We start from the raw sequence: 21885 nt of genomic DNA, 5'->3' as shown, positions 1-21885 counted from the left end.
AATTTTAGAGACTAGAGGATATTGATAAGTATCGCTTTAAATGACAAAGTTTCTATACTGCAGTGATAAATCTCTCCTTTTCCCAGAACACCTACGCAGCTGCAATTTCTGTAATGTGCCAGTATACATTACAGTTTGTTATTTACATACAGCGCCTCAGGCCCCAGAGATAAGATATTGAAGTGAAGGAACAGTGTACATTCTCATCAGAATCAGATCAGCCCAAAATGCCTATGTCCATTGTTGTGCAGGACATTGGTTATTTTACAAACCATTTTAAACCTGTACTCTAGACAAACCACTAATAAACATATACGGTATGTATGTTTACCTGTGAAAGAATTTCTCATTTTGTCCAACCAGTTTTGAGATTTACACAGGGATTTACATTACGGGTTGTGACCTAATTAACGTTTTGTACTGCAGTGTAAGTTCACCTTTTCACAAATAATGAAAACCAACACCCCATCAACTCCACCTCCGTCCCTGGTGTACTTACCTCCGTGATGGCTTAGCTGTCACTACTCATGCAGTGGTCTGGGGATTTGAAAGCCCCACTCTGCTTCCCCTTCTTTCTCGTGGCTTCTGGGATGAATCTAAGCAGTTCCATTGGTAACATGCTAGCATGTGGCCACTTTGACCAATTGGAATCGCTCCGCTGTCAGTTCAAAGGCAACCCTCACTATTTCCTCTCTATTTGAAGTGTTTCTAAGTGACACATCATTCACATCTCTGCTTGGCACGCTGCCTTGTGGTTATATGCAGTGCCTTTCAGTGCAATGTGGTAAAATGCTTCTTGTCTGTGTTATGCCGCAGCTTACCACACCTGGCTGCATTGCAGAATTTATATTTTATTTATATACACACACGGCGTTCAAGTCAAACAGGGACTTTTTTATTTTTCAGGTATAAAAAGGGATGCTAGTGGTACTACACGCAGTAGTAAATGGCAAGTATGTCTTATTACTGCTAGGCGGCACGCATGTCATAGGCCAGTCCAGAGACTGTCACCCTAGGTTTACACCTGAGCATTTGATAAACGCAGTACAGTCCATTTAACATGATTTCCTATGGGACATATTCACATCTTCGTGTTTTTCTTTTTTGGAAAGGGTCAGGGAATTTTATGAACGCAGAAAGTTGCGTTTTTGGTTCTATGGATGTCAATGGAAATACTGCAGAAAAGCATGCAGTGCATTTTTGATGCGTTTTGTAATCGGTTTTTGATGAATTTTAAATCTGTCTAGCAACAAGAAGAAAAAAACGCATAAACGCAGGTGCAAAAATGCAACGCAATGCAGAAACAGCTCAAACGCAAACTGCATAGTTGTGAACCTAGCCTTAATCAAGATGGCAGACAACAATGTTAGTGTGTGCATGGAACAGCATGTGGTGATGAAGTTATTTCACTGTGCACGAAGGTGTAAAACCTGCAGATGTATACAGAAGACTTCAAGCATGGTGATGAGACGCTCAGCCTCCGTAAGACGTTTGAATCGTGTTAACATTTTAAAGTTGGCCGTACGTCCATCGGTGACGGTCCCGGCCGTGTGGTTCCCAGCCCACAGCAGTCATTCCTGTGAACATTCAGCACGTGGAACCCCAGATCCTGCATAATTGACACATGACCTGTCATGACATTGCATAAGTGACAAAGTTTTCTGCGGGAAAGGTGAACACAATGATGGCGAAGTGAATCAGGATGTCCTAAGATGGTTCAAACATACTGACAAACCTTTCTATGCCAAAGCTTTCTAGGCATTTGTTAAACGCTGGGATAAATGTATCGGGAGCATGTTGAAAAATAAATAGTTTCCACTCCTTGAAATTTGTTTTTTTTATTCTATAAACTCAAAAGTGCCAGTTTGACTTGAACAAGACACATACACACACACTTGCCAAAAAGCAATGGGACACCTGCCTTTACACGCACATGAACTTTAATGGCATCCCCGTCTTAGTCCATAGGTTCAGTATTGAGTTGCCCCCCCCCCCCTTTGCAGCTATAACAGCTTCAACTTTTCTGGGAAGGCTGTCCTCAAGGTTTAGGAGTGTGTCTATGGGAATGTTTGACCATTCTTCCAGAAGCGCATTTGTCAGGTCAGGCACTGATGTCAGACGAGATGGCCTGGCTCACAGTCTCTGCTCTAATTCATCTCAAAGGTGTTCTGTCGGGTTGAGGTCAGGACTCTATGCAGGCCAGTCAGGTTCCTCCACCCCAAACTCAGTCATCCATGTCTTTATGGACCTTGCTTTGTGCACTGGTGTGCAGTCATGTTGGAACAGGAAGGGGGCCATCCCGAAATTGTTCCCACAAAGTTGGGAGCATGAAATTGTCCAAAATGTCTTGGTATGCTGACGCCTCAAGAATTCCCTTCACTGGAACGAAGGGGCCAAACCCAATCTCTGAAAAATAATCCCCCCTCCACCAAAGTTTACACTTGGCACAATGCAGTCAGGCAAGTACTGATCACTTGGCAGCCGCCGAACCCAGACATGTCCATCGGATTGCCAAACAGAGTAACATGATTCGTCATTCCAGAGAACACGTCTCCACTGCTCTAGAGTCCCAGTGGCAGCGTGCTTTACACCACTGCATCCGATGCTTTGCATTGCACTTGGTGATGTAAGGCTTGGATGCGGCTGCTCGGCCATGGAAACCCATTCCATGAAGCTCTCTATGCACTGTTGTTGTGCTAATCCGAAGGCCATATGACAGTTGGAGGTTTTTAGTTGTTGACTCTGCAGACAGTTGGCGACTTCTGTGTGATCCAGCATGTGCTTAGATATATAAATAATCTATCATCCTGTGACTTTTGCTGTTTGTAGAGCTCAACTTTAATTGTGCTATTGGTGACATCTGCGGGCATCTGTTGGTATGAAGGATATTTTATATTTGAAGGTATACAGTAAATTAGAGTATAAGCTCATTTTAACTTGTATGTCTCAGCAAAAAAAAAAAAAAATCAGTACATTTCTGAAATATATGCACGTTTTTCCATGTTTTATCACTTTACAAACTGCAAATACAAGAAAATACCTGTTTTTTTCATAGATCCAGTGAGCAGCTGTTTAAGCTGACAAAACTAGGCCTGTGCTGCACTGGAATCCCAAGCAGTGTTGTCTGTCCTGCCAAGTTCTTCTCTGCACTGTTTGGAATTTCAGATTGATCTACTTAAACCAGAAGTTAGTAGCTCACTGGATTTCTGACCAGATAATCAGGTATTTTTCTCTATTGACAAGGCAAAACACACAGACATGCATGTATTGCAGAAATGAATGTTTTTCATTTTGTCCCAGACATATATTTAAAGTCACTTTATGGGACTTGCCCATAAAGTGCAAAGTGACAGTGCATCTACAAAGCTCCCTTATACTTACCTTCCTTATCTGAACTCTCTTGCATCTTCTACTCCTTTGTAACCAGTACAGATATCGGCTATAAGCTAACATGCACATGAGTTTGGCAAAGTGATGGTGTCTGTGTTCACGCTCCTCTCCGATTCATTTGTCCAGGTAATGGGTATCCGAGAGGAAAACTTCCCAACGGGAGACACAGATCGCAGTTGAAACCAGTTCCAACTGTGACCACACAAGAAAAGGATACGTAATCCTCTAATTGAGTATAAAATGGCATGTAGCTTTTGGGATGCAAGGTGGGGGTTGCCCATTTGTTTTTAATGTTTTAATTTAGATACCAAATACACTTTGGGATAGATATATTTAAGCTACAATTTTTACAGAAGGTCAAGGTACAGTAAAGGGCTGTTGTGCCAGGAGGAAGAGAGCAAGATTTTGATTGGTTATCTATTAAGAGAAACTAAAATTCACATTCAAGAGCTGAAGAGTTTTTTACTGCCTGTAGAAGACTAGACAAACAGAATTGAAGGCTAGCCTCTAGGGGCAATAACCCCCTCCTCTAACTATCCTGCCCAGTTTTTATTTGTGTCCTCAAGGAAAGGTTCTCCCTTTTCCTGCCCATGTCCATTCTACTATGGCAGTGGGTGCCTCTTGGAGGCATCAGGTTTGTAAGGTTGCAACCTGGGCTTCGGCTAATACCTTAATCAGATTTTATAAGGTGGATGTGTGGGCATCTATGGATGCCAGGTTCAAATGCAAGGTGTTGTAGGCAGCTTTGTGAGCTTTCCAACTCCTTCATTTTCCAGGCTATCAACCTTATCGAAAGTCTAGAACATAAATGTTGATCTTGTCAGAAATACAGTGTCCTTTTCTCCTTTTTTTTTTTTTTTTGTTAGCTTAACAAGCAAAAAAAGCAGTGTTGTCTTCCGTTTGTAATTCCTAGTCTGGTCAACCCCTGGTTGCAACCATAGCTCCCTCTAGAGACACGGTTGGGGAGTGAGCATAGCAGCCCAGGATGTGTGTCTGGCAGGATTACAGATAAAAATAAAAAGGGTAGCCATATTAAAAATGTGGCAAGTACAGGATTTTGACACAGTAGTGGGAATGCAGCCTAAGGTCTTTTGCACACAAGAGTAAAAAAATTACTTTTTTTTTTTTTTTTTACTGATCTGAACTATGGAACAATGCACACCTGCTTAAAAATCAGTTATACAGCGATGAGTACAGAGCTTTAAAAAAAAATATTAGAAAATTTAACATTTGAGTGTGGCAATTTACACCCATACGCATGTATACATGCATATATTGCAACACTGGCAACTAGAAGAGGATTTGGAAGAATTTTATGCATGTATATGCACAAGTACATTTACGTGTGTGTGTGTATATATACAAGGTCTTTACGGAACATTTTTACTCAGGATCTTTCTGTCAACAAGATCCTGAATATACACATTAGTAAATTTTATTCCGTTCATATGCAAAAGGCCTAAAGTTCATTCACACTACATTTTTTGTTTTCTGTTTAAATTCTGTGGCTATCGATCAAACCAACAAAAGATACAAAGTATCATGGCCACAGATGCACCATTTTTTTCTTTTTAACCATTAAATGAAAAATGATAGTTGACATTGGCTGGTCACAGTCTGCAATAATACTGTTTGCTAAGCTGCTGTGGGTGCATGTGCATATACATTTTATACCACTTGTGAGAAAGGTAGTCAATAAAGCCAAAAGGATGATACTTTGTTAATGCTGTGTACCCTTCGCATGCATGCAAAAAATTAGGTAACTCACAACAACCATTCATTCACCATTGAGTGATTTGACGAGCAAACATAGTGGTTGGGTTATTGCCATTACGCCTGCCTGCCACAGCCTGCAAGCCCTTTTTGTAGTGAGAGATCATATTTACACCAATTTGGAGTAGATTGCCACTAAAAAAATCTAAATGTATTTTAGGCTCTGCAGTTACCCTTACCATTCATCACATCACCACAATAGAGGTACCTGGTAAGGACCCTTTTCTGACATTTCCGACATTAATAGGTGCTTACTCAGGCCTGTTTAGCACGTGATCTGCAAAAGTATGAGAGGTGTTCTTAAACCAGCCTTTTCCAACATATTTCCCCAAAGAACCCTTTAAATCATTTTCATGTTCTTTGGGTATCCTTGTTAAATTTTTTTTTTTTATCTATATTTAAAATAAATATATATATATATATATATATGTGTACAGTCACATAATGTCTAAGAAAGTTTTAAATAAAATAATTGAGGCTTGGCTAGTATATTTGACACCATAGATCGACAAATTTGTTACCAACTCCCTACAAAATTTCTTATTGGCTCGGCACAGGACAGAGGCAGAATATTCATAAACTATAGGTTATAGGCATCAACCTTCAGGTGATTGAACACTAAAAAAGCTTTAGAGCACACATCCCCTCAGGCCCCTCCGCTATAACCCTCTCTGTGAGTCCTCCGTTCGGTGCTAGTGTCTGAAGGTAATGGAACGTTTCCTCCATTAAGAAAATCACCCTTAGCTTAACTAGTTTTTTTTTAACAATTCTTCAATCAAGCCTTTGCTGCCATCTAATGCTAGCACAGAAGCCATGTAAAGATCAGCACAACTTCAAAGTTAAGCCTTAGGAGCCATACCCGGACCCTATGCTGTGGGGACAGCCTGCAATGGTTGCTTCAGGCGCTGGATCCTGCATGGGTGTTCATCTTGGCACTGGTCCATCTCTGTGGAATCCAATCCCTGTAGACCCCTTTGGGTGTATGCCCACCATGACAGGTGAAGTCTGGACTTTAGTTACAGTCCAGCATTGTGGATGGGTAAGACAGGTTTACCCAGCATCTTTTACCATTGTTAAATCAGAGCTATGTAACCGTTTACACAGTGAGGTGAATACATTACAAACTAAGCAAGAGTCTGCTCTAACGCTGGTCTCAATATCTAATTCTAGCTCCATTTCAAGCATGCAACCTATTTGACCAAAGCAGATTTCTTGGCATCTCTGTCACATATCCTTGGACAGATTACAGCTTTATTATAGCCACCTCTATTCAGGCCCCCAAAACACTGCACCTCTACTCCTATTCCTGTTTCTCAGCTGTAGTTAGGATCCTGATATGCCAGTCCCTGAGGGCACAAACACAGAAGGGAATGAAGAGAATATTGAGAGGAAGCTGCAGAAGATTTTCTCCCCAGATTGTCATAATATTGAAGAGGAAGCTTCTCACAACATGCTTGCTAACATTGAAAAGCTCTTTGCATCTGTCCACAAAAGTCTTGGCTTTATGCAACTTGACTCTCCTCTGTCTCGCCAGCCCTTTGGGTACAAAGAGTTCTGCAAAATCCTGCCAAACATTTCCTGTTCAAGAACAGATAGAATGTGCAGTCTATGACAATTGAGTCATTCCAGAAAGGATTTTCACTCCCCCAAAAATATTTACTGAACTCTGTCCAGTGGAAAAAGTGTTCTCAAAGAAGTTGGCTATTCCTGTAGTTAATTCTGCTATTTCTGTCTAAAACATCTTGCTGTGAAGATTGTGCAGATAAAAGGTTTGAGACACTCCTAAGGACTTTCTTTAATATTGCAGTCGCAGCTCTGCAACCAGAAGTTGATGTAATTTCAGTATGTCAAACTGCAGCTAACTGGACTAGGACAATGGATAACCAACATGTCCCTGTATTTCAGGATCGCGTTGTGTCACAGCATTTACAGCAGTTACTTTCTGTTCTGCTTTTCTGTGTAGATGCTCTGGAATATGTCATGAGACAGATTTCCAGAATGGCTTTACCACTTCCCATCTGTAGGCTGTTTATATTTGGCCTTGGGTTGAAGGGGTTATATACAGATCATGACTGCAGCTACAGTCATGTTTCTGGTATTGTTTCTCTTTTGAATAAAAGTGATCCAAGTGGCTTTACAGCCACTGGATCACTTTTAAGGTCAGTGGAAGGGGGTGTCTCTGTTTGATCAGATGCTTTGGAGGCCAGAAGAGAGATCTGTGGTCTAATAAACCCGAGATCTCACCATAAAGAAGTTCATTCCTTGTGATAGTAATAAAGTTGATTAAAAATTAAAGGTACAGTGTAAAAAAAACAGACAAACATTTAAATAAGATAAAAAAAAATGTAAAGTACCCCCATCCACCGTGCTCACGCACAAATGCGAACGAGAGCGCACCACACACATAATGTCAAATGCCAATAATTCTAGTGCCAGACCTTCTGTGTAACTGTAAACTGGTAACCTGTAAAGGCTTTTTTAGAGTCGCCTATGGATAATTTATTGTACTGTAGTTTGTCACTATTCCACAGGGATGCACAATTTTAAGGCGTGACATGTTTGGTATCTTTTTACTCAACATAATATCTTTTATGTAAAAAAATGGATATTATATTGTGCTTGTGTTCGTTAAAATTCAGTGTATTTTTTTCCAAAAAAATTGAGAAACTGCTGCACAAATACTGTATGACATAAAAAAAAATTGCAAAACTCATTTTTTTTTTCTCCAGTGTATCTGCTTAAAATATATAATGTTGGGGGTTTTAAGTAATTTTCTTTTCAAAAATATGCTGATTTTTGCATGTATGAGAGAATTGTCAGAATTGGCTCGGACGGGAAGTGGTCTCCATTAACATGCGCAGAATCTTATGGCTAAAAGCTTGGACAGCTGAAGCTGTTTGCAAAAGGCACCTCATATGTATGCCTTTACAAGTCATATGTTTGTTTGGTACAGCACTTGACCAATTCATTAAGAGGTCACAGGTGGAAAGGTTTTCCTTCCACAGCGAAAGGTCCCAAAGCCATCTTCTTCAGGAGTCCCTAGATCCTCTAAAAACAAAGCACCTGTCCACTACAAAGCACCAGGTTTCAGCTTCAAAACCTAAGTTAAGCCCTTCTTTTCGGCGCACAACTTGGCCTATCTGTGTCATTAAAGTGATATTAAAGGATTTTTTTTTAAATAACATCATACTTATCTTCTGTGTGCAGTGGTTTTCCACAGAGCAGCCCGCATCCTCCTCTTCTCAAGTCCCCCACCAGCACTCCTGGCCCCTCCCTCCTTTTGGGTGCTCCCACAGCAAGCAGCTTGCTTTGGGGGCACACGCTGCTTTGTCACACACACAGCTGTGGTTTAGCCCTGCCCCCTCTCTTTTCTCATTGGGTCACTGGCTGTGATTGACAGCAGCACCAGCCAATGGCTCCTGCTTCTGTCTCAGCCAGCGAGGAGAGGGCGTCCTGGGATTGCCAAGACTCCAGTGCACATTGCTAGATCGGAGGGGGCTTGGGTGAGTATTAGGGGGGCTGGTGGAGCTACTGCACAGAGTTGGATTTTTTTTACCTTCATGCATACAATGCATGAACGTAAAAAACCTTGCGCCTTTACAACCACTTTAAGTCTTTCCCAAAGCCCCTCTTCATGATGAAGGAAATGTGGGGACATCTGTTACAGCTTGCATCTCCCTGGGTCACAGACAATCCAGACCTGTGGGTTCAGTCTGTGTTTTCAAAGGAGTACAAAATAGAGTTCATCAGTCTTTCTCCTCTCAAATCCACCAAAAACTGACCAATGACTTTTAAGTTTGCAGAATGCCATGAACTATCTTCTGTCCAAGGAATTCCTTTTGCCAGTACTGCCATAAGACAGGTTCAAAGGCTTTTACTCAAAGCTGTTTACCGTGGAAAAGTCCAATACGGGTTATCGTCCTATTCTGAATTGAAAATCCCCTAACAAATTCCAAAAATTTTCATTGGAATCCACAAGGTCAGTAATCTCCTCACTAAGCAAAGGAGAATGCATGGCATTTATGGACATTCAAAATGCCTATCTACATGTTCCCATTTCCCACCTCATCAGTGTTTTAAACTCTTTGCATTGGCACGCAACCTTCCAGTTTGTCACACTGCCCTTGGTCCATCCTCTGCTCCAAATTCACACATGTCTTAACACCTCTGCTTGTTCTGCTCTGAACGTAAGGCATCCAAGTTGCAGGCGACCACCTTCTGAAAGACCCCTCTCCTTTCTGGCTATGAGAAAATATCTACAAAAAATTCACATGCTCCAGGCCTTTACACCACCTCCACTTTTTTGAAGGGGCAGACCATGCCACAGTGGTGGCGTACATCAACTATCAAGGGGGTTACCAGGGTTCTGGCTGCTTTGAAGAAATCAAACCAGATAATTTCTTGGATAGAAACTTGCTGTACAGAGATCTCTCCAGTTGGTAGTTGAGAAAATATGTTTCATGTTGTTCACTCCTAGAATGTGGACTATCAAGGAAAATGGGCTCTTCATCCAGATGTCTTAAAGTGGTTGTAAACCCTTACATGTACCCCATGAAATGACTGGCCTTGGGTGATGCAGATTAAACTAATCCTCCTGCATAAATTGTACCTGTCTGTCTGCAATCTTCTCTTCTCTACATCCATTCAAAGTCAAGAATTCATAATGCTTCATAAAAAGGGGCAGAGAGCTGAAATTACATATTGCAGAGCTCAGGGAGGAGCATTCTGAGAGCCAATTGGAGGGAAAAGACCCATCCCCCTCCACACAGTTCACAGGAAAAGAGCTGAGACTTATCAATCTGCTGGAGGTCCCTTCCTCTCCTGTCACCATTATTCGCTTGGTGTCAGGAAAATTTGTCAGAAATGACACATGAAGATAGCAGAGGAACGAAGCCACAGACAGAACTCATACCTAGTTCTCTTTATTGAGACAAGTACACGTTATAGAGGGACATGCTTTGTTCATATTTAATGTCTGAAGTTTATAACCACTTTAAGTCTAATTTGCCAAAAATGGGGGCGTCTGAATGTGAGCATCCTAACCACTGGATTCAACAACTAATTTACTTCTGTTACCAGAACCAGGGATCCCCTAGCTCTAACCTCGGAAGCCTTGCTAACCCCCCGGTCTCGGTTCAGTCTAATATTTGCCTTCCCTACAGTGTGAATCCTACCTCTTCTGCTCAAGACAATAGAGCAACAGGGGAAGACCGTGATTCTAATTGCAACAAACTGGCCCAGACAAATGCCCCCTCGTACCTCCCTATGTAGGTGGCACCCATTGTAGGGAGATCAGCCTCAGAGATATTGTCCCTGCCGTGAGCGCGTGCAGGGATGTTAGATCTGGGAGCTGCTGAACAAAGCTGTCCCTTGTAAACACAGAAGGCTTCTGTGTTTAAAAGTGACAGCAGGAGTGCAGGGTGAGAGCCGGAGGTGGCATAATGGAGAGTAACGGCCACATAAGGCCTGGCAGGCCGAATATGGCCCCACGGCCTTGTGTTTGACATACAGTGTGCCCTAGAGGTTCTGTATTGCAAAGTATTCTTTACGGTTGCTCTCCTGTCTGCCGAGCATGTTTATGAATTGCTGCCTTTCCTCTAAAGAGCCTTTCCTCATATTTCACAATGGCAAAGATGTCTTTGTCCAAGACCATACTTTCTCCAGAAGGTGGGTTCATTTTTCCTAAGCATCCAAACAAAATCTCTGTACATTCCCTGGGCATAGAGCCATTAGGGTATGCCTCAAGACTACTGCTCAAGATTGATTCCCTGTATGTCTTTTTTTTCTCTGAAACCCGCAAGGGACACCCTGCTTCAAAGTCTACCATTGCATGATGGATACAAAATCTGGATGAGTTAACATTTTTAGAGTTACAGCTCTTCCTGCACTTTTACATGCGCATTCCATCAGATCTGTGGGGATTTGCTGAGCATTTCGGCACCAGCTTTTGAGCACAAGGTTCTCCCAGTGACTCTAAGATTGGGGCTTCTGACCCTTGTTGTTGGGCCTGTTGGTAGGCTACACTTCTGTTTCATTGTTGCCTACCCTTCCTGTTCATTGCTTGGGAATGTCTCATGACGTATGAATATTCTGCCTGTATCCTGTACTGTACTGTACTGTTAGGAATTTTGTATTGCCTGTTCCATATCCATAAGCATAGGCAGGGCAGAGGGCACCCTCCCTTCAATTACTTGGTTTACTTTCCATCATTTGCTACAAAACAGAGAACTCCAAGAGTGGGGTAGAGATACAAAGGAGGCGTGTCCTTTTAAAGCTTTTCCTGTGTCCAGTCACCCTAAAGGTGTACACCCCTATAACCCATGAAATATGAATATTCTGCCTGTGCCCGTACTGTCCTCCAAGATGGTCCTGTAGCCCTTTCCATCCTTGTGCAGGTGTACAATCTTGTCCCTGACGTCATTTGACAGCTCTTTGGTCTTGCCAATAGTGGTGAGCTTTGAATGGAAGAAAGAGATTCTGTAGACAGGTGTCTTTTATACACATAACGAGTTGTCGTTAGGAGCACCGTCTTAACTGCTTCCTGTCCGCCCTATAGCAGAAGTACCGCTACAGGTCGTCATGGGTGCTCAAAAGTGTGTGTGTGTGTGTGTGTATATATATATACGTGATTTTGCAGTTTCAGGTAGAGGGCGTGCCCTGCCTGCGCCGCCATTCGCGGCTTCAACAGTCAATTATCGGGTCCAGCCATGCAAAGCAGTGTGCTTATAGAGAAACACTAACACAGAACAGTGTAAAACGGCACACCGTTAACCCTTTGATCACCCCACATGTTAACTCCTTCCTGCCCAGTGCCATTAGTACAGTGTCAGTGCTTTTTTATTAGCACTGATCACTGTATTGGTGTCACTGGGGATGTCAGTGATACTAAGTCAGTTCCCCCCCAGTGTCAGAATGCCTACCACAGTCACGCTATAAGTCGCTGATTGCTGCCATTACTAGTAAAAATAATTTTTAAAAAAATCCCAGCGTATATATACCACCATTTGTAAACACTATAACGTTCCCGTAAACCAATTAATTTACATGTATTGGGATTTGTTTTAGCAAAGACATGTAGCAGAATACATTATGGCCTAACTTTATGACGAAATTTGATTTTTTTTTTTTTTCCATTTTTACTGGACATGTTTAATAGCAAAAAGTCAAAAATATTGTTTTTCTTCCTCAAAATTGTCGATTTTTTTTTTTTATATAGCACAAAAAATAAAAACCGCACAGGCGATCAAATACCATAGAAAGAGAGCTCTATTTGTGGGGAAAAAAGGACACCAATTTAATTTGTGTGTAGCGTTGCATGACTACGCAGTTGTCAGCTAAAGTAACGCAGCGCCGTAGAGCAAAAAATAGCCTGGTCAGGAAGGGGGGTAAATCCTCTGGAGGGCAAGTGTTTAAATTGAAAGGACTAATCTGTGTACCATGAGCACATAGCCAGTCTGTGGGAGCAAGAATTATTGTTTGGTAGAGGATCAAATACTTATTTTACCCACTGAACTGCATCTCATTTTATAATCTTTGTATCGTGTTTTTTTTTTTTTTTTCCCTGGATTTTTGGTTGATATTCTGTGTCTATTTAAAACATACCTATGATAAAAATTAGAGGCTTCTCATTTCTTTGTAAGTGGGAAAACTTACAAAATCTGCAGGGGATCAATTAATTATTTTCCCCACTGTATAGAATTTACAGATATGTCAATTCTTCTTTTTTCAGGAATAATAGTTGTAAAATAACTGCAGACAAAATGAAGACAGTAAAAAAAATGTGTTCTCGAACATAAGGGGTCAGTGTAGCAGCAAGTCCTTATTTAAAAATTGCTCCCTTGCATTGGTGGTTAATGTAGATGAGAGATCAAGCTACTACTGCTCACTGTTCAATGAACCCTTAGTAGCCAGGCTTCTCATTTTTCTGATTTGCTCTCCAGGCTTCAGTTCCAATTTCATTGTTTTCCCTGTTTATATAATGTCGCCCCAACAATAGCAGAAGCCAGGTCCTATCACTGATCCTAGAGAAGATCATGGCGAACATTGGACATAACAATGGACTGTTTCCCATATTGTTCTGGTACACCTAAACTTTATAAACCATAGTGTATACGTTGACCAGAAATAGAATCAAAATGCAGATAATCAGTATATTGCTGTAAAAAGCTTCATACACACACGCTGTCGGGTGAAGTGATCTCTGACCGGCACTACAAGTATAGGCCTAGCTGGATGAGAGAGAGAGAGCGCGTTCCTAGGTAAAATTTTGCAGCCACTGCCCAGGGGGTTAAAAACAACGCTGTGGTGACCACCAATTTTGTGGTGGCAGTGGGAGGTGTAATAAAAACTGCTACTGGGGGAATTGTTTTGGCCACTGGCACCGATGGTTCCACCTTTCCCATTAGGGTGCATTGTAGTCATAGCAAAAAAAATGCAGCAGAACCAACATTTCTCAGGCCTGAAGTGTGATGCAGAACATTAATTTTGAATGGACTGCTGGTACCTGAAATCCCTGCTATTGTGTGACCCAGGCAAGTGTCGGGGGCCACCTCAGGTCCTGTTGACCTCCAATGATCTAGAGCAGCCTTTCTCAATCAGGGTGCCTTGAAGTTTCTTCAGGGGTGCCTTGGCAGAATGTCTAAAAATTGTCCAAAAGTTGTGTACAAGCCAGCAGGTGGATCAAGCCTGCCTTTTAGTTACACAAAGTCACAGGTATTCATTGTGTATCATTATGACCTTCTAGCTGCCAGTGTCCTGACAACCAATGACATCAGTTGATAAGGAGGATGTCGGCTGCCTGCACAGCATCCTAGTTTTACCCTCCCTGTCCCCTCCATCAGTGTTGGGGTCACATTAGTTCAGTGGTGGAGAAAAACTGAGGGAGAAGAGAAACATTGGAATACTAGTCAGTGCCAGCGTGCAAAAGTGTATTTGCTTTGTAAGAATAAATCCCCTCTAATGTTGGGTGTCCTACATGTGTGGAGGTTGCTGCGTTATATAAAACTAGAATAGTTTTTTACATTTTAGAATGGGGTTCCCTTTTAAAATTGTGGAATTTTAGAATGGGGTGCCTGAAGAGTGTCCATAATTTTAAAGGGTGCTTTGATCAAAAAAAGTTGAGAAACACTGTCATAGAGCATGTACTGAGCAATCGGAGTGTAACCTGGTACTGCTTGTGTCTGACATGCAGGGGCCATGACTGCTCCAATTCTACTAGTGCTGTCAGGAAGGAGAGCGAACCTCCTTGTGGAATGCTGAAGATCAGGAAGCCTAATTAGATGGCCATGACGGTGGTGTATGTGTAGAATGCCTGTAGGTGTCAGGGACATGGTGTGTACATGGCATGTAGGGGGATGATGATGATGTGTCAGGGGTGCAGTTGTCACATCACTCAGGGTGCAGTGTAGGGAGCGGTCAGTAGAGGGCGCTCGTGTATTGCAGTAGTCGCTCCAACCCCCCCCCCCCCCCCCCCGGGCCCGCAGTGCTGAGCTCGGTGGGGATGTTGTAGTGTACATGGCGCTGTGCTCCTTCCATGGTGGAGGTAGTGGCGTTCGGGATGATGGAGAGCCGGTCTAGTGTAAGGGAGGGAGAGAGAAGTGAGCGCTGTGCTGCCGGGCGGATAGACGGGCAGATGATGAAATCCATGGACAGCGCTCTCCCGCTCCTGAAAGGGTTGCTGGGAAGAGACAGTGGGCGTTCCCCATCGGCGTGCTGGCCAATGGGCGCCCAGTGCATATATTATGTAAATGAGGCCGGCTCTCAGCTGAGCCTGGGAAGCGCTGAGCTGGGACATTTCTTCCCGCAGCATCCTGAGGACCAGAGCGGCTTCATGTCCGCCGAGCGCCCCTCGTCCTGGGCCGGACATGTAGAGCGGAGGCCGCCATGGATCTAGGGGTGTACCAGCTCCGCAACTTCTCCATCTCCTTCCTCTCCTCCCTGCTCGGCACAGACACCGCCGCGCCCCTCACACTAGACAGCAGGTACCTGGACTGGGGGGGGGGGGGGCGCACCGAGTACTGTGTGATGCGGGGACTGTCTGTACACTGTGTGACTGATCTCTATGGTGACCGGACAACTCATCAGGATGTTTTTTTGTCTTTCAGCTCCTCCGGTGCCAGCGTGGTAGCGATCGACAACAAGATCGAGCAAGCCATGGTAGGTGGAGAGCGGAGTGTGTGGGGGGGATGCTGAGATATGGGGGAGGCAGGGCGAGGGGGGCCCATATTTCCTCTTTGTTATTGGAGCGATGCCCGGAGCGGTGCGGCTCTTCTCTCTCACGCGATTCCCTGCTCGCTGTTACTAGGCAGGAGGAGAACCTTTAACTCCCGGCTATAAATAACTCGCTCCTCCATTGGTCCGACCGCAGCCAGGGTGGGCGGACTGAGATGGGTTCTGCTCATGACGTCATGGACTTAGAGGAAAACACTATGCGGCAACCTGCTCTGCTCAGACTAGCTGCAGCCGGTGTGCGCCGGGCGGGCCCTCATCCCGCTATTGTCCTCCATCCACCATCATCATCCTCATCGGGGCACCATGATAGTAGGAGGGCTGTGTGTGACATTGTCCTTACTGCAGGAAACTTCTTCCTGTGCAATCCATCCCTCCACACCTGTACATCTATAGACACAGCAGGTGTAATCCTATACACGGCTCATCGTGTTGTATGATGTCTCCATGATCAGCATCCTGACCCATAAAATACCCCCCCCCCATTACATATGTCTGTACACTGCCCCCCCCTACATGGCCATGTAATCCAATGTACAGACCAGTGTATCATTGTCATTACTGCAGGAAGGTCTTCATCCTGTACATCTATAGACACAGCAAATGTAATCCTATACACGGCTCGTGTTGTATGATGTCTCCCTGATCAGCATCCTGCCCCATAAGATACCCATACACCCCCCCCATTACATATGTCTGTACACTGCAAGTGTAATCCTATACACGGCTCATGTATTGTGTAATGTCTCCCTGATCAGAATCCTGCCCCATAAGATACCCATACCCCTCCATTACATATGTCTGTACACTGCCCCCCCTACATAGCCATGTAATCCAATGTACAGACCAGTGTGTCATTGTCATTACTGCAGGAAGGTCTTCATCCTGTACATCTATAGACATAGCAAATGTAATCCTATACACGGCTCATCATGTGTTGTATGCTGTCTCCCTGATCAGCATCCTGCCCCATAAGATACCCATACACCCCCCCCCCCCTCCATTGCATATGTCTGTACACTGCAAGTGTAATCCTATACACAGCTCATTATGTATTGTATGCGGTCTCCCTGATCAGCATCCTGCCCCATAAGATACCCATACACCCCCCCCCCCCCCATTACATATGTCTGTACGTACACTGCAAGTGTAATCCTATACACGGCTCATCATGTATTGTGTAATGTCTCCCCACATAGCCATGTAATCCAATGTGCAGGCCAACACTGTATGTGTCTTTGTCATTACTGCAGGAAGGTCTTCATCCTGTACATCTATAGACATAGCAGGTGTAATCCTATACACGGCTCATCGTGTTGTATGATGTCTCCCTGATCAGCATCCTGCCCCATAAAATACTCATACCCCCTATTACATATGTTTGTACACTGCCCCCCCCTACATAGCCATGTAATCCAATATGCAGGCCAACGCTGTGTGTGTCATTGTCATTACTGCAGGAAGGTCTTCATCCTGTACATCTATAGACACAGCAAATGTAATCCTATACACGGCTCATCATGTGTTGTATGATGTCTCCCTGATCAGCATCCTGCCCCATAAGATACCCATACACCCCTCCCCCCCATCCATTACATATGTCTGTACACTGCAAGTGTAATCCTATACACAGCTCATTATGTATTGTATGCGGTCTCCCTGATCAGCATCCTGCCCCATAAGATACCCATACACCCCCCCCCCCCATTACATATGTCTGTACGTACACTGCAAGTGTAATCCTATACACGGCTCATCATGTATTGTGTAATGTCTCCCTGATCAGAATCCTGCCCCATAAGATACCCATACCCCTCCATTACATATGTCTGTACACTGCCCCCCCTACATAGCCATGTAATCCAATGTACAGACCAGTTCCGTGTGTGTCACAATGTCATTACTGCAGAAAGGTCTTCATCCTGTACATCTATAGACACCGCAGGTGTAATCCTATACACGGCTCATCATGTATTGTAGATGGTCTCCCTGGTCAGCATCCTGCCCCCTAAGATACCCATACCCCCCCCCATTACATATGTCTGTACACTGTCCCCTACATGGTCATGTAATCCATTGCACAGACCAGTGTGTCATTGTCATTACTGCAGGAAGGTCTTCATCCTGTACATCTATAGACACTGCAAGTGTAGCCATATAACACGGCTCATCATGTATTGTCTAATGTCTCCATGATCAGCACCGTGCCCCGTAGGAAACCCATACCACCCCCCATTACATTTCCTATGGATTTACAAGGCTTTGTAGGGGGAGCAGTGTACAGGCATATGTAATGGGGGGGTGTATGGGTATCTTATGGGGCAGGATACTGATCATGGAGACGTTAGACAATACATGATGAGCTGTGTTATAGGGTTACACTTGCGGTGTCTATAGATGTGCAGGATGAAGACCTTCCTGCAGTAATGACAATGACATACACAGCACTGGCCAGTACATTGGATTACGTGGCTTTGTAGGGGAGCAGTGTACAGACATATGTAATACAATGTACTGGCCAATGCTGTGAATGTCAATACTGCAGGAAAGTCTTCATCCTGTACATCTATAGACACCACAAGTGTAACCCTAGACAAGGACCATAATGTATTGTATAATGTCTCCCTGATCAGCATCCTGCCCTATAGGATACCCATACCACCCCTTCCTATGTATTTACTCCATGTATTACATATGTCTGTACACTGATACACTACCCCCCCTACATAGCCATGTAATCCAATGTACAGGCCAGTTCCGTGTAAACCCTCAATCATACCCCAATATGAATTAGATTGTGAAAGGAGATAATCATTCAATGTATACAGTGTCCTGGGTGGGATGTGAACAATAGGGCTCAGCTTCTCCTGTGTGTGTTGCTGCCACTCTATAGCTTACCATATATAAAGTCTTTTTAATGTGTGGTATACCCAGAATGACTTAAAGTACCCCTGTGTTTAGAGCAAATAGAGAGGTTACTGTTCTGACTGCTTTCTAAAAATGTCAGTTTCCTGGCTGCAATTCAAACCTGAAACAATCCTACATAAGTCAGAATTCTCTACCTTTTGGATTTTGTTTCTGATCAGTGACTCAAATGATCAGCACAAAAGCATTAACATGACAGCCAGGCAGATAGCATTTTCAGGGAGACCAGGGATGGTCACCTATACAATTCTGTGATGGGTTTCCTTTTAAAAGAAAAATTCAGGAGCTCACTGAAATGCCAGGCTGAGGAGGAGCCAGAACCTACTGGCTCAGTCCCCCAGCAGTGCACTGAGAGGCTGAGCCAGCTGCCAGAAAGGAATCTGGGTGGATCACTTTAATGCATTCTTTGTATTAAGGTAAAAAAATATTTAGGTATCAGTATCCCCCTCCTCCCTCCATTTTTACTTACCTGAGCCCTCATTTAATCCAGCGCTGTGCACATGTGCAGCTCTTCTCTCCTCTCATTTTCGGGTTTCACAGGCTCTGCTGCTGTCAATAAAAGACAGTGGGGCAGGGCCAAGTGCAGCTGTCTGTGTCAATGGACACAGCGGGGCTCGGGAGCAAGCTTGCACGAATGCCCCCATGGGAAACTGCTTTCTATGGGGACAATGGACAGAGTGTAGGAGCCAGGAGCGTGTCTGCAAGGAAACCAAGCAGAGGAGGTTAAGGGTCACTCTGTGCAATTCCATTGCATAGAGCAGGTAAGTATGAACCTGTTTGAAAAAAAAAAATTACCTTTACAACCACTTTAAAGTCAGGATCTCTCCAGAGCCCAACTGTTAGCTGAATACAGGTCACAGGAGTGCAGAACGAAGTGCACTCTTGTGATTTCCAGGAGAAGTACAGCCAAATTACTTTGGCCATGCTTTTCTTTTAAGATGATCTTTTAGCGTCCAATAGAACCAGACTTACAAAATAAAACCGTTGTGAATAGGCAAGATATCTATTGTAAAAGAGACATGCTTTCCTCATCTCCATGCAAAAGACTAGACTGGCCCACCTCTGCAGAGTGTTCTTTAAAATGTACACTAAGCTGTGCATGCGGAGCTTGGGGTACATTTTCAGCCTGATGGCTGTATGCCAGGATAAATGGATTTCTGCGCATGCACAGCAGTTACATCATCCCTCACCAGCCAGTCAAGACAGCTGAAGACCTGGAAGATGGTGGTGAGGGACCTAGTGGATGTGGGTCAGTGGAGGGTATTTGGGAAGGTTAGTTCAGCTTTAAGCAGGTTAGGTGTTCATCGTTGCTGTCTACAGTGATAATTGCAGAAGCACAAGAGTACTTGGCAGTATTTTGTTTACCTAACCCTAAGGTACATCCCTTCTTCCAAACCTTTTTTTGTTTCTAGAGCAGCGTAATATATTTATTATCACATTTTCTTTCCTACATCTGGTTCCTGGAACATTAAATGTATTTTTTGTTGTGCAGGATTTGGTTAAAAGCCACCTGATGTATGCAGTTCGAGAAGAGGTGGAGGTGTTAAAAGAGCAGATCAAGGAGCTGATAGAGAAGAACTCCCAGCTGGAACAAGAAAACAATTTGTTGAAGACCCTGGCAAGTCCAGAGCAGCTTGCCCAGTTCCAGGCGCAGCTCCAGAGCGGCTCCCCTCCCTCTTCATCCTCACAGCCTGTAACAGGCACCCCAACCCCCGCACAGCCAGCCTCACAAAGCTCCGGACCCTCCGCATAGCAGCTTCATCTCATAACAAGTCATCATAAATGGGGCCTGATCCACTCTGACTTTACACCACTACAACCATGAATACTGAAGAGGTCTGGAACCATACCTATAGTAAAAGTCTGATGGGAACTCGCTTCTGAGTGCTTTAATGCTTGGACTTGACATTTACAGAGGAGGTGACCAACATTTCACCCTTCTTTTATTGCTATGAAGTGTCCTAATAATTTCAGTGACTGCAAAACTCATAAGATTCTCTCTCTTGGATGTGCCTCTGATCTACACTTCATATTTAAGGAGCAGGTGCCGAATGTGCCTCCCACTCTTCTGCGGCTTCCAGCTTGGTTGCACACCTCCCCCCTTTTCAGTATTAGAGCTGTTTCCACTCCACCTCCTTTTCATACTTGGACTCCAAGGAATACTTCTTTCAAGGCGTGTTGCATTGGAAATGAGCCGTTCTGCTTGGACAGTGATAATGTAAATACACCTAGCACTGCATTGTATGCAAGCTGTGATTCCTTCATTTTTTGTTTTATAAATATTTTATTTCATTTTATCTATGAAACACGCACTGCTGTACATGATGCCAGTATGTTCAGGTGTAAAGGTGGTACAGTAGTGGATTGATTTGGACTGGAAATGACCCATGGTTTTTCTGAGGGAGCTTTCCACCACAACGACACCTTCTTCCCTGTGGGTGAAGCTATTGAAGTGTTCTACTGCTTGAGCCCTTCATTTGCAATATCTGCTATTGATACAATAGGATCTGTTGTGAGAAGATGCTGTTGGAAACTAGGAATATTATTATTATTATTATTATTGTTTCAATGAAGTTAATTTGCCTACTGTATATTTGTGTATGTAGTGTAAGTACTCTGTAAAATAGAACTCTTGTAAGTACTACTTAGGTTGTACAGATTGAAATTTAGTTCCATTGGCTGAACTGAAATGTTTTGATTTTGTTTTCTGTCTTTTTTTTTTTTTTTTTTTTAATTTTTAAAGCTGCTAGCTCTTTAGGAGTCAGATGGACCCTAGATGGAATTAATCTGGCACTAAAGGGTTTAGCCAAGAGCACACCTGCACAACTGTTTAGGACGTAGAAGTAGATAGACCTTGGCTCTCCTGTTATTGTTGACGCTGGTCTCATAGCATTCTCCGCAGTGTGGAGATGCATGCTGGGATTTGTGGTTGAACAAGAACCTGAAAGCCACAGGATGCATATACACATAGGACATGACAGATTCATGCCACTTGTATTCTTTCTCAAAACTTGCCTTGGCTGAGAATCTTTTGAAGCAAACTCCAGTTCACCATTTTTTTTTTGTCTTGGTTTAAACACTCCAGATACTGACCACTTTCCGCTAATCTAAAAGAATATACGAGCTGTAAGGTAGTATGCATACGTTGTGCATGTTCTCTAAACAGTTGTAACACGTCATTGTATTTAACTGTTGCACTTGTCAACTTTCAATAAAGCATTCATTGTTGGTAAAGAAATGCTTTTGTAAATTAGCTGACTCTTGGGGCCCCTAAAATGACCTTGGACAGTGTTTTCCTATAGACTAGACGGTATGGTCCTTTTTATGTCGAATTGGCAAAGTACAAAATTAACATCAAGCCAGATTTATGGTCTCATGGAAGCTTTGTGCTTGAATCATTTCCGTTATGGTATTTTCTATACAGACAAGTTGGATTTTCCTCTGGAAATGAGCTGTGTTGGCATATTCCAGCATGCAGGCAGTCAGAGCCGTGCTGCTGAGCTTAGTAGATTTATTATGAAACACGTATTCACTTAGCAACAAGCCCCACCCCTAACAGCGAGCTGCAAA

General features: G+C 43.4%; 1 protein-coding gene across 1 annotated transcript in view; it reads left to right on the top strand.

Moving 5' to 3' along the window:
• Nucleotides 1-21553, top strand: part of TSC22D1 (TSC22 domain family member 1) — a 144403-nt gene extending 122850 nt beyond the window's left edge. The window contains exons 2-3 of the mRNA XM_089678686.1: nucleotides 15267-15318; nucleotides 19808-21553. Coding sequence (XP_089534812.1) covers nucleotides 15267-15318; nucleotides 19808-20068 — 313 coding nt within the window. The 3' untranslated portion in view covers nucleotides 20069-21553. The remainder of the gene's footprint in view (nucleotides 1-15266; nucleotides 15319-19807) is intronic.
• Nucleotides 21554-21885: the final 332 nt, after the last annotated feature.

Source organism: Staurois parvus, unplaced genomic scaffold, assembly GCF_062004578.1.
Source record: "Staurois parvus isolate SC_StPar_1 unplaced genomic scaffold, SC_StPar_1.0 ptg000017l, whole genome shotgun sequence".
NCBI lineage: Eukaryota > Metazoa > Chordata > Amphibia > Anura > Ranidae > Staurois > Staurois parvus.
This window is presented reverse-complemented; position numbering and strand designations above follow the sequence as displayed.